Source organism: Equus asinus, chromosome 6 (genome assembly GCF_041296235.1).
Source record: "Equus asinus isolate D_3611 breed Donkey chromosome 6, EquAss-T2T_v2, whole genome shotgun sequence".
Lineage (NCBI taxonomy): Eukaryota > Metazoa > Chordata > Mammalia > Perissodactyla > Equidae > Equus > Equus asinus.
The window spans coordinates 40,465,180-40,478,741 of NC_091795.1; the positions used below are offsets into that span (position 1 = coordinate 40,465,180).

The 13,562-nt window shown below is 46.8% G+C and overlaps 2 protein-coding genes across 5 annotated transcripts in view; one reads left to right on the forward strand and one right to left on the reverse strand.

Moving 5' to 3' along the window:
- The window catches only part of DUSP11 (dual specificity phosphatase 11), a 43,820-nt gene that overhangs the window by 15,062 nt on the left and 15,196 nt on the right, over positions 1–13,562 (forward strand). Inside the window, exon 1 of one of the 4 annotated variants that reach the window (XM_044772672.2) lies at positions 12,260–12,530. The exons of 2 other annotated variants lie outside the window; for them this stretch is intronic. In XM_044772672.2, the coding sequence (XP_044628607.1) occupies positions 12,289–12,530 (242 nt within the window). In that variant the 5' untranslated portion in view covers positions 12,260–12,288. Of the gene's footprint in view, positions 1–12,259; positions 12,531–13,562 lie in introns of those variants that run through there. One more of the 4 variants, XM_044772673.2, reaches the window with a different exon arrangement.
- Positions 441–8,315, reverse strand: LOC139045583 (uncharacterized protein C2orf78-like). Its single transcript, XM_070512770.1, has 4 exons — positions 8,255–8,315; positions 7,196–7,276; positions 3,334–4,095; positions 441–2,465 (listed from the first exon to the last, which is right to left on the reverse strand). The coding sequence occupies exons 1-4, from the start codon at positions 8,313–8,315 to the stop codon at positions 565–567; spliced, it is 2,805 nt and encodes a 934-aa protein (XP_070368871.1). The 3' UTR covers positions 441–564.

Genomic DNA, 13,562 nt, shown 5'->3' on the forward strand with positions numbered 1-13,562 from the left:
AAGCCTTTTGGAAGGTGTCCTGAATCTCTTGTTTTCCAAAACACCGATGTGGTGGTCGTGAGCCATAAGACCAGCCTCCCGAGAGACTTTTTACATTTCTCCTGGTCAACCTAGACTCATCGGCTGCCGTCTTCAACTCTATTCCAATTTTACTCTTTTAACGCTCCCCTCAGGCCCTGCTTCTGACTTCTGTCATTCACGACTCCTGCTTCTTTTTATAAACCCCTCAAATCTCTCCCCTTTTGGCCTCCCCAGCCCTGCACCCAATTATGGCCTCTTTCGTCAGTTCGTCTCCCTTTTCCCTCATTCTCCTGTCCAACTTCACTTTTTTTTTCTCCTGAAGAATTGGGTTCCCTCCCACCCCCATCACAGAAAAAACACAGTTAACAGCATTTCCAAACACAGAAGGCTTCTTTATTACTCATCTATTCATTCTAGTACTTTATTTACTGTTTTACTAAGTTTTTAAATATATCAAAATGAATAAGAGAAATCTATCTATCTATCTATCTATCTCTAGAAAAGCAACTGGTCCCCAAAGGGGCACCAAGAGCCCTAGCAGCCTTATATCGCGTAGCCATAGTATCGAGAAATTTCCATTTCTTTTTCCCTCTCAATGAAAAACTGCACTTTCCCCCAAGAGGTGTACTTGGCAGCCTTCTCACGCTCCTGTTGAGCCTGCCTCTTCATGGCCTCCCGCTCTGGCCTCTGTTCCTGTGTGATGGGCTCTGACATCACTGGCCCTGGAATGTCGGGTTTCCTCCATGGAATTGGTTGCTTGCTAAAATCCTCCAGTAGATACTGGGCGGGAGGCTTGGGCGGGGCCTGGAGCATGGGCACAGCAGTGGGAACGGGCTCCTGCTGGAGAGAAGTGCAAGATGCTGTTCTGTAAGGTGCAGGCCTTGAAGCAGGACACTGAGGGCCGCTAGGCCGGGTGGGGTTGGTCCAACCCGGTCGAGCGGGGTTGGTGGTAATTGGCCGAGCTGGTCTGGCAGGACCTGTCAAAGATGCAGGAGCTGGGTGGGTGGAATTGACTGCAGTTGGTTGAGCTGAGTTGGTGGAAGCAGGCCGGGCAGGGTCTGCCACAGCAGGCCGATGTGAGGCCAGAGCCTGTGGCCTCCGAGGAACAGGTCGAGCTGGAGGCTTGTCCACGGACAGAAAAGGCAAAGGTACCAACCTGACCTTCCCAGGAGGTGGCAGCTCGTCCCGGGATGGAGGTGGACACTCTTTTTCAGCACTGCTCTCTGCTTTCTGGGCTTTGACTTGAGTTTCCTCAGGACACTGACCCTCCAGTGGTTTATCCAGCCACGGCTTGATAGCTGGGCAGGGCTGGGGGTGTTTGGGGTTGCTGGAGGTTCCCAGGGCCCGGGAGGAAGAGGGCCCGGTGTTCTTCTCACTCTTCCTCCCCAGAGCATGAAACACCTGCACCGACTCCAGCATGTGCTGGCCGAGGCTGGTTCGAGGCCGCTTAAAGGTTTCTTGGCTCAGCTCGGGTTGATTCTTCCTCCGCTTCATCCTGGGCATCATTGGCTTCTCTTCCACCCTAACTTCAGTCCCTGACTGCCGACTCTCTCCGGCTTTCTTGGGGTTGTTTCCTCTGGTCCTCTTGGTCCTTTCCTGCCCATGGCTCTTAGTTGTACTGATCCTGCTGGGTGCGGCTTTCTGAGGTTTGCTGTTGGAGTGCTCGGCCTCGTTCTCAGGAGCCCTGTCACTGGCTGCAGCATTGCAAATCAGCCCTTCTCCCCCTGACAGGCACTCTGGGTCCTTTGGCTGGATTTTGGCCTTGGGAGCACCATCGAGAGGCTCAGAGGCCTGATGTTTGTTCTTCCTGGTGTTATCGGAGGCATCCTTTCTGCTACTTGACTTTTCCTGCAGCTGGATGGACTCGATGGCTCCTGTCTCTTTGGCTTGGATCAGCTCGGGGCCTTGGGGTTGATCAAGGTCTTTCAAGGGGTCGAATAGTTGGGGAAGGTGACCATCCTCCATCAGTGTAGCGATGTCTGCAAAGCCACCCCTAGCCTCGGTCCCGTTTTCCAGTGTCCCTTGGCCCTCAAGACTCAGGCTACTCTTTCCCAGATCAGCGTTTTCGGAAGCAGGGTGGTCCTCTGGCCCGAGGGGATCGATGCAGGCCAGGAGCTGGAGAATATCAGGAATTTCTAAAGGGTGTGGTAGAGGATCTTGGTTTTCTATTGGGATCTGGTCGGGATCCAGAGGCTTTGAAAGGTTGGTGTTAAACTCATCCCAATTCTTTGGAGCTGGAGACAGTGCCAGGAGGTTACTGTTCGAAGTCTGGAGTGAAGCTGTCAGTGAAATGTCTGCAGGCTCATGTGGTGGGTTACTCTGCAGCATCTGGGTATTTCTGCTACTGCAGGATTTGGGGAATTCTGGAGTTTGCTGTAGACAAAATGTCTGGCTTGGAGGTTGCAGTCCCAGGAAAGTCTCTCTCCCCAGGGAGGTTTCCACCACTACAAAGGAAGCAAGGATGAAGTGAGTCCTCGGTGGGTGAGATGTTCCCCCCTAGACATCAGTGCAGCAACCACGTCCCTTCCCCCGATGGGCAAGGCGTTTCTCCTGGCTCTTAAGGATCATGGACAGCGCCCTGTGCTAGGAGCTAAGAGGCGAGTGTTCTGGTTCTTACTGGTGATCATTGGATGTCATTGTCCCTTGGCTTTCTTTCTATTTCATAGGGTTGTCATAGGAGCAGTAAAAAGTAAAAGAGAGTTTTATACTATGAGACATTTCACAAGTCCTAACATTCTCCTATAGAGTCTTTTTGATGCTGTCCATTTTCCCGAGAGAATGAGAACACGTCACACTGTGGACGAGGAGAGGGAGCGGAGCTCTTTCCGATGGAATATATGAGCAAGGACAGATTCCTAGCCTGCTGAATTTTGACAGCGTCTCGGGACAGAAGGGCTTATTCCTGGTATGAGTGAACAAAGCGAGGGAAAGTTTGCGTGTCTCTATCATAGTGATAGTTCTGACAGGCCTTCCCAGGAGACTAACCCGTAAATCGGCAGAGGGAGTCCATTTGTATGTGGTGGAGTAGGGCACTTAGCAGCTGGGGTGGTGAGAGGTATGGGGTCCCTTGGTGTGCTCTTGGGGTTCTCAGCCATGTAGCATGGATGAGCATTACAGTGTCCCCCCTGCCCCCCTGTATGAGGTGTTCTTATGTCGAGTCTGAAATGGGGAGCACTGAGCGAGGGTAGTGTTCACTCATGTCTCAGGACTTCAGTTCTACCTGTCTGTGGCCTCGCCGCTTCCCGGCTGCAGATTTGACCCTGATTTTGGATGCAGACCTCCTTTCTCTGCCTTCTTGCTGTTTGTACTCACCTTGAGATCTGGTTTGTGGGATGGCTGGAGCAGACGCAGCGTAGTAGACCCCAGAGGTGGAGGCTGGTGGAAGGACATGTGTGGGCTGAATCTCCTTTAGTACCAACACCATTTCTGGTTGAGGAGCAGAGGCCCCAGCTCCTGTGTAGGACACAGAGCCGTAGGACTGCAGGCAGGGGCCAAGTTCTCCAGACAGCAGAGGCCCCAGTGTGCCGTGACCATAGTAGTACACCTGGCTTCCTTCCTGGTAGGGAAGTGACAGGCTGTGTCCCTGATTTGGAACCTGAGATGGTGTTCCCTGAACAAGGCTGGTGGAAAGTGATGGATACAGTGGGACCGGGTTATTGGCACCTGAAGTTCTGTCATAGTGTGCTGCCATAGACATGGAAGAAACCGTTGTGTCGTGGCCAGTGACAGTCAGAGTGCAGTCTCCGAGTGAAGAGGACTCCTGTGCAGTGCTTCCTGGGACACCCCACTCAAAGAGACCCGGATAGGAAGCAGCTGAGGTGGAGCTCTGGCTCTGGCCAGTCACTCCAGACAGCATGGTTGTGCTAGAATGTTGGTAAAGGTAGGCGCTGCCCATGAGTGGCTGGGAAGAGGTGCCCGAGGCTGATGGCAGTAGCCATCCTGAACTGACGGCTGGAGCAGAGACTCTGGAGAAATTGCAGACACTTCCTGCTAGGGAAGCTGCGTCGCTCACCACAGGAAGAGAGAGCTGCAGGGAGTTTGGAGTTCCAAGTAAGGATGGATTTTGGAAATTTTCTGTAGGGAACAAGAGGGTGAAGAAAAACTCAGTGAGATTGATCAACTCTGACAATGTCTGAGGAGCAGCATCATCTCAAGGTTGCTGCATGAGGAAGCCTCTCATCCCAGTGCTCACTGAGACAGCAAACACCCACGCCTTTATGGTGGTTGTAAGGGCGGGAGGAGTTTGTTCCTTTCTGTGTAACTGCCTGTGCTCCCAGCTGCGGCAGAGATGTGCAGAAGCCCCAAGTGGTGTGGTCCACACCTTGTTGTCTAGGCTGGAAGCCCCCTTCTCGCTGTCCATCCTTCCCTTGAGCCTCCCCTAGTCCTGATTCATCTACTCTTTGCTAGAATAGAAGCATTTTAGAAGTAGAACGTCCTCAGAGATGCTCTGTTCTAACATTCTCCTGGTACGAGTGAGGAAACTGAGGCTCAGAGAGGTCAGCTGGAGTGGTCCGATTCTCCCATTATGGCAGCATCATCACCAGGTCACAGAGCCTAAGTCTCCTGACTTCTTGCCAGGACTCTGCTCTGACTGTTCCACTACCAGAACCCGGGAGAAGGAGACCTCCTAATAAGGTGTTTTCTTGGTCCCTTAGAAAACAGTGCAGCTGTTAGCACTGTCTTCTTCAGGGTCTGTTTGCTCGTGCAGTTCACGTGCTGTTCCCTAGAGTTCACCCAGTAGTCAGTCCGGGTGGTAGGTGTAAAGGGTCACTCTTACCCTCTTCAAGCCTGGTTTCTGATCCTACCTCCACAGGATTGCCTGAGGGTGTGCATCCCAAGAAGTGCTTTTTGAAAGAAAACAGTAATTTAATCTCCCTGAGCTTCAGGTTACTCATCTGTAGTTACAATAACAACAGCAACAACAATAATAGTAATTCATACATGAATTCATATATGACATATCTGTTATCTGGAGGAAGACATGATAAGTTCTGTGAAAAATCATGGAAAACATTTATCAAGGAAGTAAAAAGAACCATATAGATATTCATAAAAACTGCGGTATGCAGCAAGCAACAAAGCAGAATCAGTTTACTGATAAATGTAGTTCTGTATCATATACGCTTTGTCATGAAAGTGAATATTGCCGGCTCCATTGTAGTGAATACTATTTACCAAAACCAGCCCGAGAAGAAGGTGATTTTGAATGAATTCCTAGCCAGTACGTGCAGACAGAGTCGATCAGTAAAAGTGGCCTAAAAGGCATCAAAATGCTATCAATGTGAATGTATAGCTGGCCACAATATAAGCAGACAGATATTTCAGTGAAAACTGGTACAAAGCAGAGAGCAACATCCTAAGTGTAAAGGAATTCCGTTGTTGTGCTCGTTCTTATTTCTCTGACCATGAGCCGCAAGGAACAGCTAGTTAAGCCTACTAGAAATCCATACTTCAATTAGTATAACCACATAGATGCAGAAGAGAGTACTTAAAAGGTATCAGGAAGGTTTTTCTATTTATCCTAAAACCTCAATTATTATCACCTTCAAGATCCAGGAAGGGGTCATCCCCAAAGACTAAAAACACCGTCATCGCTAGAATCCAATTTTTAAAAATTTAATGTAGGAAAACCCCAAGGATGCCACGAAATTGTCTGAGATAAATGTGGAGTCAGAGATGGGGCACTTGAGTTTTGCTTTTTCTTCTCGGGCAGCTTACATCTAGAAAGAGATGGTGGCCGTTTCTCAGTGCGCGCTCTATGTCAGGAAGAAAATGTTTATAAAGATGAAAAGCAGCCTTGACTTGGAACCTACGTATCACACACAGGAATTAATCCTTCTGATTCAAGTTAGAGGATATTATTTGTTAGAAACTTATATTTTATTTTTAATGGGCAAAACATCTACATAGTAAAAAAATGAGAATGAATGGGCTGGCCCCGTGGCCGAGTGGTTAAGTTCGCGCGCTCCGCTGCAGGCGGCCCAGTGTTTCGTTGGTTGGAATCCTGGGCGCGGACATCACACTGCTCATGAAACCACGCTGAGGCAGCATCCCACATGCCACAACTAGAAGGACCCACAATGAAGAATATACAACTATGTACTGGGGGGCTTTGTGGAGAAAAAGGAAAAAAATAAAATCTTAAAAAAAAAAAATGAGAATGAAATAAAACACTAGAAATTCTGTTGCCTCCAGCCGTCTGGATAAGCACTTTATCAATTTCTGGATTATAGGAAGTGTCATTTCTAAAAGATCTCTGAAATGTTTATATTCAAACTCTCAGGTGCCGTCCGTGTTCAGAGAGGCAAGAGAAAAAAGCAAACAAGCGAGTCTGAGTCTGAGAAGCTGCTTTGCCTGGCGATGCCCTGTTCTGCCTCACTGGCCTTCCTCGGCTATGAATGTGAGCGTTTGCTGAAGTCAACTGTGCTTCGCCCTTCTCTGAGCACATTTCACTCTGTGCTCTTCCTGCTGCAATTGAAAATCTTTGGTTCCTTCAGCATTTCATGCCAAACCACCTCTTTTTCCTGGAGAGCTCCTCCTCGCTCTCCTCCTCATTCTTCTATTTTATCCTCCCTCTAGGTTCCTGTTGGCCTGTGCTGATGAAAACAATCCTCAACTTCCTGACCTTTGAAGACTAGTCCCCCTATAGCCCAGTACTCTCCATTGTCTCTTCCTACTTTTTTTTTTTTTTCACCTCATTTAGGTAGATAACTCCAAACATGGGCATATTGCCTTTTGAACAGCACTAAATTTAAAATACTACAGTTGAAATTTCAGTGGAGGGAGACCATTACAGATGAAACCTTTGGGGATATACTGCTAACTTCCTGCATCACCTAGATTTCTCTCTGTTTCTGTGGAAACACCCTCAAGAAGTCTCTGATTTCATTTCTACCTGGGTGCCCTTTAAGATTCAATATTAGAAAAGAAAAGGAGCAGAAGGAACCACAGTTGTAATATCCTGATGTGAGAGATGAGAGAGAACAGAGTTTGTGAGAGAGTCAACGACTTGCCCAAAGTCCTACAGCTCATAAATGTCAAAGTCAAAACTTAAATTAGGTCCCCAGGTTTACTTCAATACTTTCCTCCCATTATTCTCTGCTACGTTAGAATCTACTACCAAATTTAGGGGCAAAAATACATAACGGAACACTTAAAAAGTTAGTTTCCTTGCCTGACATGGCGAGAAAAGAAGAGGAAGCATCAACCGCAGATCCAAGAGATGAGGAGACGATACCAGATGAAGTCTGAGTGGCTGCCGTCAAAGAGCGGTGTGTCCAGTATGAAGGTCACTGGTCACACTGGTCGCTTGCGATGATCCAAATTTATTTACAGACAACTCCATGGAAACCCCAAGATTCTAGCAGGTGGCAGTAGGTCTAGGGGGAGAATGATGTCACAGAGCAGGCAGTTCAAAGGTACGAGACAGCCAATAGGGCGGCCAGATTCCCCACAAGAAGATGGGATTGGGTGGAGGGAGTCGGGGGAGAGCTACAGCAGCACCTGCATGGCTGAGCTCTGGGGAGGTGACATCCTAGGAGCCACATGTGCTAGTCTCTCTTCCCCAGGCTCTTATGTCAGGGAATCCTCTCAACGTTCCTTATAGATGTTCATTAATGTAATTAACTCATAGTTCTTTGTATTCTATGAATTATACTTTATAATATATATTGTACATTAGTAATTACATGTACAGTTAGTTAATGTCCTTAGAGAGGAAGGAAAAGGACATCTAGGTTGACCTATTACCGTTGTTCTGAAATCCTACCAGGTGATCTAACGGTGAACTTACTGCAGGTTTTAAGGAGCAAAGGAAAGGATTGGCAGCTCCTTCTGTAACTTGGTGAAAGAGTAGGGTGAGGTTTGTTGAGTGCCCCTTGTGGGGAATGATGTGGTTAAACGGTCTTCTCTTTGACTTTCTTCTCCTTGAATCCTACCTTCCTTGGACTGGGCTGGGCCGGGTTGGACTTGCATCTCTCTGCTGCTCCCCTTTTCTTTTGTCTGCATTATAGGCCTTGTTTCTGGGACCAACCTCGCCCTTGCTCGCATCTCCCCCTCCTGGATGTTACTTCCTTTCAATCCCAGCAGCAGAGGTCTTCTTTCCAGTGCCTGATGCTTCTGAAAATGGCGCCTGCCCATTAGAAGCAGATGCCAGAGAGCCAGGGACACAGCTGAGGGCAGAGCTCTTGTCTTCCAGCCTTGGGTTGCAATTCTTTTGCCCATAATTTGCTACCTCTGGCTCCTTGGGCCACACAGGCCTCCTGCCATCCCGCGCTTTTATACATGAGAGGCATTCGGGGTCCTCCCCTTTCCTTCTCCTCTGAGTGTATCCAGTGTGGCAGTTGCTGTAGCCTCCTCCCTCTTGGAAACAGCCGCTGTAGAATGTTGGGCCTCTAGGGTTCTCTGTCGGCCATGGTTGGGTGCAAGGCCAGGCAACATGCAGAGGAGAATAGTGAGAGAAAGAGGAGGACATTCGTGGAGAATAGCGAAGCGGCAAGGTGAAAGAGACAGGAAAAGAGAGCTGTCTGTGGATTTTTGGGTTTCAGTGAGAAACAAGTTGACACAATTTGGCCTCATTTTGTATTAACAGAACAGACAATTCAGTATATATTTTTTAATGTCTCTGGATAGTCCAGCCACTGCTATGTACCCTAAAGAGAATAATCTTAAATATCTTTTTCTCACTTTGTTTTATGTCATATGATGTCATTTACATCATTCATTGGTATCTTGGTAGAATATAGGTTGTTTTCAAATGCTCTGGCTTTGTCTCCGTATTTTTTTTTCCTGGTTGTGTTTTTAAGGATTCAACATTGGAAGACGGATCTCATGTTGTTCTCCTGATGGTTGTTCATTTTGAAGCGTCATGAAGTCACTTGACATGATGGGTTTTGTGAAGAAATGTAAACAGAGTCTGTGAGAAGCACTGCAGTGTTACACTGTGCGCTCACGACTAAGGAGCACTAAGGAGCAGATATCTGCAGGCAGCGTGTCCTGGCCTGGGTGCCTCTGTTACTGTCCCCCAGCTTAGTGCTCTTCTCTCTAACCACTGTGCTGACTGTGAGACAGTGGGTGAGGGCTGAGTTACTACTGATTTGTATGTGGAGTCAGCTGGTTTGGGGAGGAAATCTGTGGCTCTAGTCATTTTTATTGGTGGCAAGCTTTTCGGATGCCTAGATGGATGTGTCTGGGGATTTTTCTAGTGCTAGTGAGTAAGAGGTGTGTGATCCAAGATACCAAGAGCCCAGGAAAGATAGCTGTTAGATGGGACCTCCAAAGACACACATTTCATTTATAGGCCTATTTGTCCTGTTATGAAATGTCAATGTTTTGGGTGATGGCAGGGGATGCTTACCCGAGAAGTAATTGTGAAGGCTGTTGCAGTGTAAAGGTATGACTTTAGTTCATGAAATCTTTTTTTTTTTTTTTTGGAAAAGATTATCCCTGAGCTATCTACTGCCAATCCTCCTCTTTTTGCTGAGGAAGACTGGCCCTGAGCTAACATCCATGCCCATCTTCCTCTACTTTATACGTGGGATGCCTACCACAGCATGGCTTTTGCCAAGTGATGCCATGTCTGCACCTGGGATCCGAACCAGTGAACCCTGGGCCACCGAAGTGGAACGTGCGCACTTAACCCCTGAGCCACTGGGCCTGCCTCAAGCTCATGAAATCTTTGAAGGGTTTTGCCCCTCAGCTTCCTACCTCAGATAGCCTACTTCCATGACATGAGGCTAACAACATATCCACAAGTGAGACCAGTCTCTCTTTTCTCTATGTTCCCGTGGAAATGAAGGGAATCCAGAGCTACTGCAGGTTAGGTTGGGTGGTGTAAGATTGGGGGAGCTGTGGTAAGACAAATTCTGGTACCAGTAACATGTTTACACATGAAAATACTCACTTCCAACATCCAATCTATTTAGTCAAACCCTTATTTTGGCCTTTCCTGGTTCCCAGCCTCTATAACCACTTTCTCTCCATAGTTCCAGTCATTTAACCTTAGCATGCAGCCTCAGCACCATCTTGACCTCTAAAAGAATCTTAAGTGTATCAGGAAGAACTTGAATAGCTTTAGTCCAATGCTCTGGAACTTGTCATGAAGCCCTAACCTGAGCTAAAGCCTTATTTTTATAGTTGGGGTACTGTCTTGTCCCCTAGACCCATTTCCTGCATTTTCTACCCATGGGGATAACTGAGACTTGTCTTGGAGTAACACACCCAGTCCATCTACCCCCCACGCTGTTTCTTACTCTCGCCATCAACACTTTTTGATTTAATTAAGTACTGGAAGCCCTCAAACCCCACATGTGGGGCCCTACCAGATACTGGTGGATTTTGTTAGTGGTTTCTTAGTGGTTTGGTGCTCCAGATATCCCTTGCTCCTTTATCTTTCCATTCCAGTGTCCTGCGTACTTATTAAGGCATTCTTTTACCTCATATTGGGTTCACTCCCCTCCAAGGGCCTACTCTTTGCTCTTTCCCTTACTTTCTGGAAACCCTGTTATGCCTAGGTCTGGATTTTCTTGTGGCAGCTCCAGTTGAGTGTGTTCCCATCCCAATCCTGTGTATTTTAGCTAATTGGAAGTGCAAACAATACAGCATTTCTAGTTTCTGATATATTTATGTCAAATTTTATATATGGTTATGTCTACAGATATTTACACCCTATGTATTTTTTGGCCACTACACACCTATTGGATTTTTTTTCCATACATTCCAAAGGAATATTTTATGATGCAGCACCAAACTTGAATGTGCCCAGTTGTAAGTTTGCAACTCTGCTGTGCTAACTTATGTCTTGTCTTTTTCCAAATAGCAATTTACTAACATTGATCCATTTTTAATTATCTACAAGGATTCAGAATTATAAATACTTGTGGTTTTGAACTTGGTTAGACTATGACTGTCTCAGAAATGTTAAACATAGTGATCATTTTATCCGTTCATTCATTCATTTATTCCAGAACTCTAACCTTTCTCACCCTCTTTTTTTTTTTTTTTTTTAAAGATTTTATTTTTTCCTTTTTCTCCCCAAAGCCCCCCGGCACATAGTTGTACATTCTTCGTTGTGGGTCCTTCTAGTTGTGGCATGTGGGACGCTGCCTCAGCGTGGTTTGATGAGCAGTGTCATGTCCGCGCCCAGGATTCGAACCAACGAAACACTGGACCGCCTGCAGTGGAGCGCGCGAACTTAACCACTTGGCCACGGGGCCAGCCCCTCTCACCCTCTTTTTACCCAGCTCTCAAACGGTTGTGAGGATTACTAACAGTGTATATAAGATACTTTCAGAAATTAGGAACTAAAAAATAAAAATAACAAAAAACATTCACGATTATAATTATCTACAGTTTAATCTGGAATTGAGCACCCTATTCTTCCTTCAGACCTACTGTAGGACAATGCTGTCTTTTGCTGTTCCACGTATAGCCGAATTTAGAGTTTTTCTAACATGTACACCTCCTTGTGCTGATACTGTGTAGAAATCTTAGCCTTAAGCTGCACTCTTATCAATCTCAGTTATTGTTTTGTATTTTCTAAAATGTATATACATACCATCAACCTCTAGCGTGATACCTGGCACAGGATAGAAACCCAATAAAAGTTTCACTGTAAGTGGGAGTGTAGGTCGTTACAATGGTTTTGGAGGGTAACTAGACAATACTTTTCAAAATTTTAACTTTGCATATCCTTCTTTCCAGTAGTTCTACTTCTCGGAATTTAACAGTAGTTGTATTCATACATGAGGATGTTCACATTGCAGTCTGTCTGTAACAGAGGACAAAACAACCTGAAAGCATCTAAAAGTCTGTCAATATTGGACTCATTATATAAATTATGGTAATTATAATCAATGGAATACTATGCCAGTATTAAAAAGAATAGAATGGATCTATGAATAAATGGACTGGGAAGTTCACTGTCTGAGGTTGATTGTAGAATACGTAGAGTACGCTGCTTTTACAGGAACTAGAGTCTATGCATATAGGTACAAAGAAATATTTATATAAAATATACACTGAGTGAAAGTAAGCACTTGGAAAGTATCTGGGAGAACCCCACAAGGAACTGGGAGGGTGGGACTTCACTTTTCATTCCACGTCCCATATTGTTTGAAATCTCATGGCGATGACAAACATGCACTCATCTGCATGAGCTGTACTACCGGCCTCCGGCGAAGGAGGGCGCTGTGGCCACCAGAGTGCTGTTTACTAATCCGGCTTCTCAGGCCGCCGGTGTGGTGACGTCATCAGGAGGGGCGGTGGCGCATGCGCGGTAGTGAGGATTCTGGGCCCTACGTGGGTTGCTCTCTGGACGGTTGCGGTTGGGGATCTAGTTCTGGCAGCGAGGGCAGTGGGCTGGCGGCTTTGGCGTTCTTGGCGTTGAGTGGGCGGCATCTTGGGGCCCACATGAGCCACTGGCATGATGCCGGCGGCCGCCGCGTCCAGGGACGTATCGTTTCCCGACGTTCGTCATGCAAGAAGAAGGGCGGAAACCGCATCCCCGAAAGGTAATGTCTTGCATCCTGGGCGTGGCCCTGCCGCCTCTTAGGCCCTGGGCCTCATCTGCTGGGGTCTCTGCCTGTGACTGTCGCCGCCAGGCACTTGGCCCGCCAACAGTAGCTGAAAGGCACAGTCTGTGATGTTCTGGTTTCTCCCCAGTCATTTAAAAGCGGAACTCTGGCCATTGCTGCTTGGGTAAAATGCAGAGGGACTGCTTTTTAGGATGGTCAGTGTTGGGGACACCGCTTAATTACCAAAACTGGAGTCCCGCTCAGTTCCTCAAGCTGTGTTGTTTTGGCACGGAAAATGTGAGTAACGAGAACTAAGTTTGAGTGAAAAAACCCTTCAGAACCACTGAACTTTGTGCCAAAAATGTTGGATTGTATCGTTTCCGGGAATCAAAACGGGCACCTGTAGCTGCCTACCGGGTCTCTTCTGAGTGCTCTTCCTCTACACGTTCAAATGATTAATAGTGAGACTTTGCTCTTATGTGCAATGAACTCGTTTTTATTCCTTATGACTTTCCTTTCCTCCATCTCATACCTTATGAAGTCTCCTTCATTTGACCTCCTGAATGTTTTGGAATCTGTCACCCAATTTCCCTCAGCATCCTCATACAGAATGTGCCTTATCTTTTGCATGTAGGTCCTGACTAGTGTGCGTGTATCCACTGTCGTTTCCTTCCAATGCATTCTTCACGCAGGAAATCTTTTTAATATGCAAGTTGGAACATTGCTCAGAAACATCACTCAAAAACGTTGTTTTAAGAGTGAAAACGAACTCTTGACCCTGGCCTTGAAGAGTCTGCCTGGTCTAGAATCCTCTCTGCTTCTTCGGCCGGGTCTTGTGCCCCTTTTGCCCTCACTGTCTGTGCTTCAGATTCACTGGGTTGACCTCGGTGAGTTCTCCCTCATCCTGCAGAGGTCAGCTGAAAGATTACTTTTCACTGTAACTCCTAGCACTAAGTGAAGTTCACAGCCCCTTTTCCATCCGATTTTCTTTTAAAATACGAACTTGAAGGTCTGCACTGATTTTATTTG

Coding starts and splice junctions, on each gene's coding strand:
- LOC139045583 (XM_070512770.1), bottom strand. CDS start 8,315: ATGCCTCTCATGTATAAAAGCGCGGGATGGCAGGAGGCCTGTGTGGCC. Junction 7,277..8,254: donor TGTGGCCCAAGGAGCCAGAG/GTAGCAAATTAT, acceptor CTTTGACGGCAG/CCACTCAGACTTCATCTGGT. Junction 2,466..3,333: donor CCCACAAACCAGATCTCAAG/GTGAGTACAAAC, acceptor CTTCCTTTGTAG/TGGTGGAAACCTCCCTGGGG.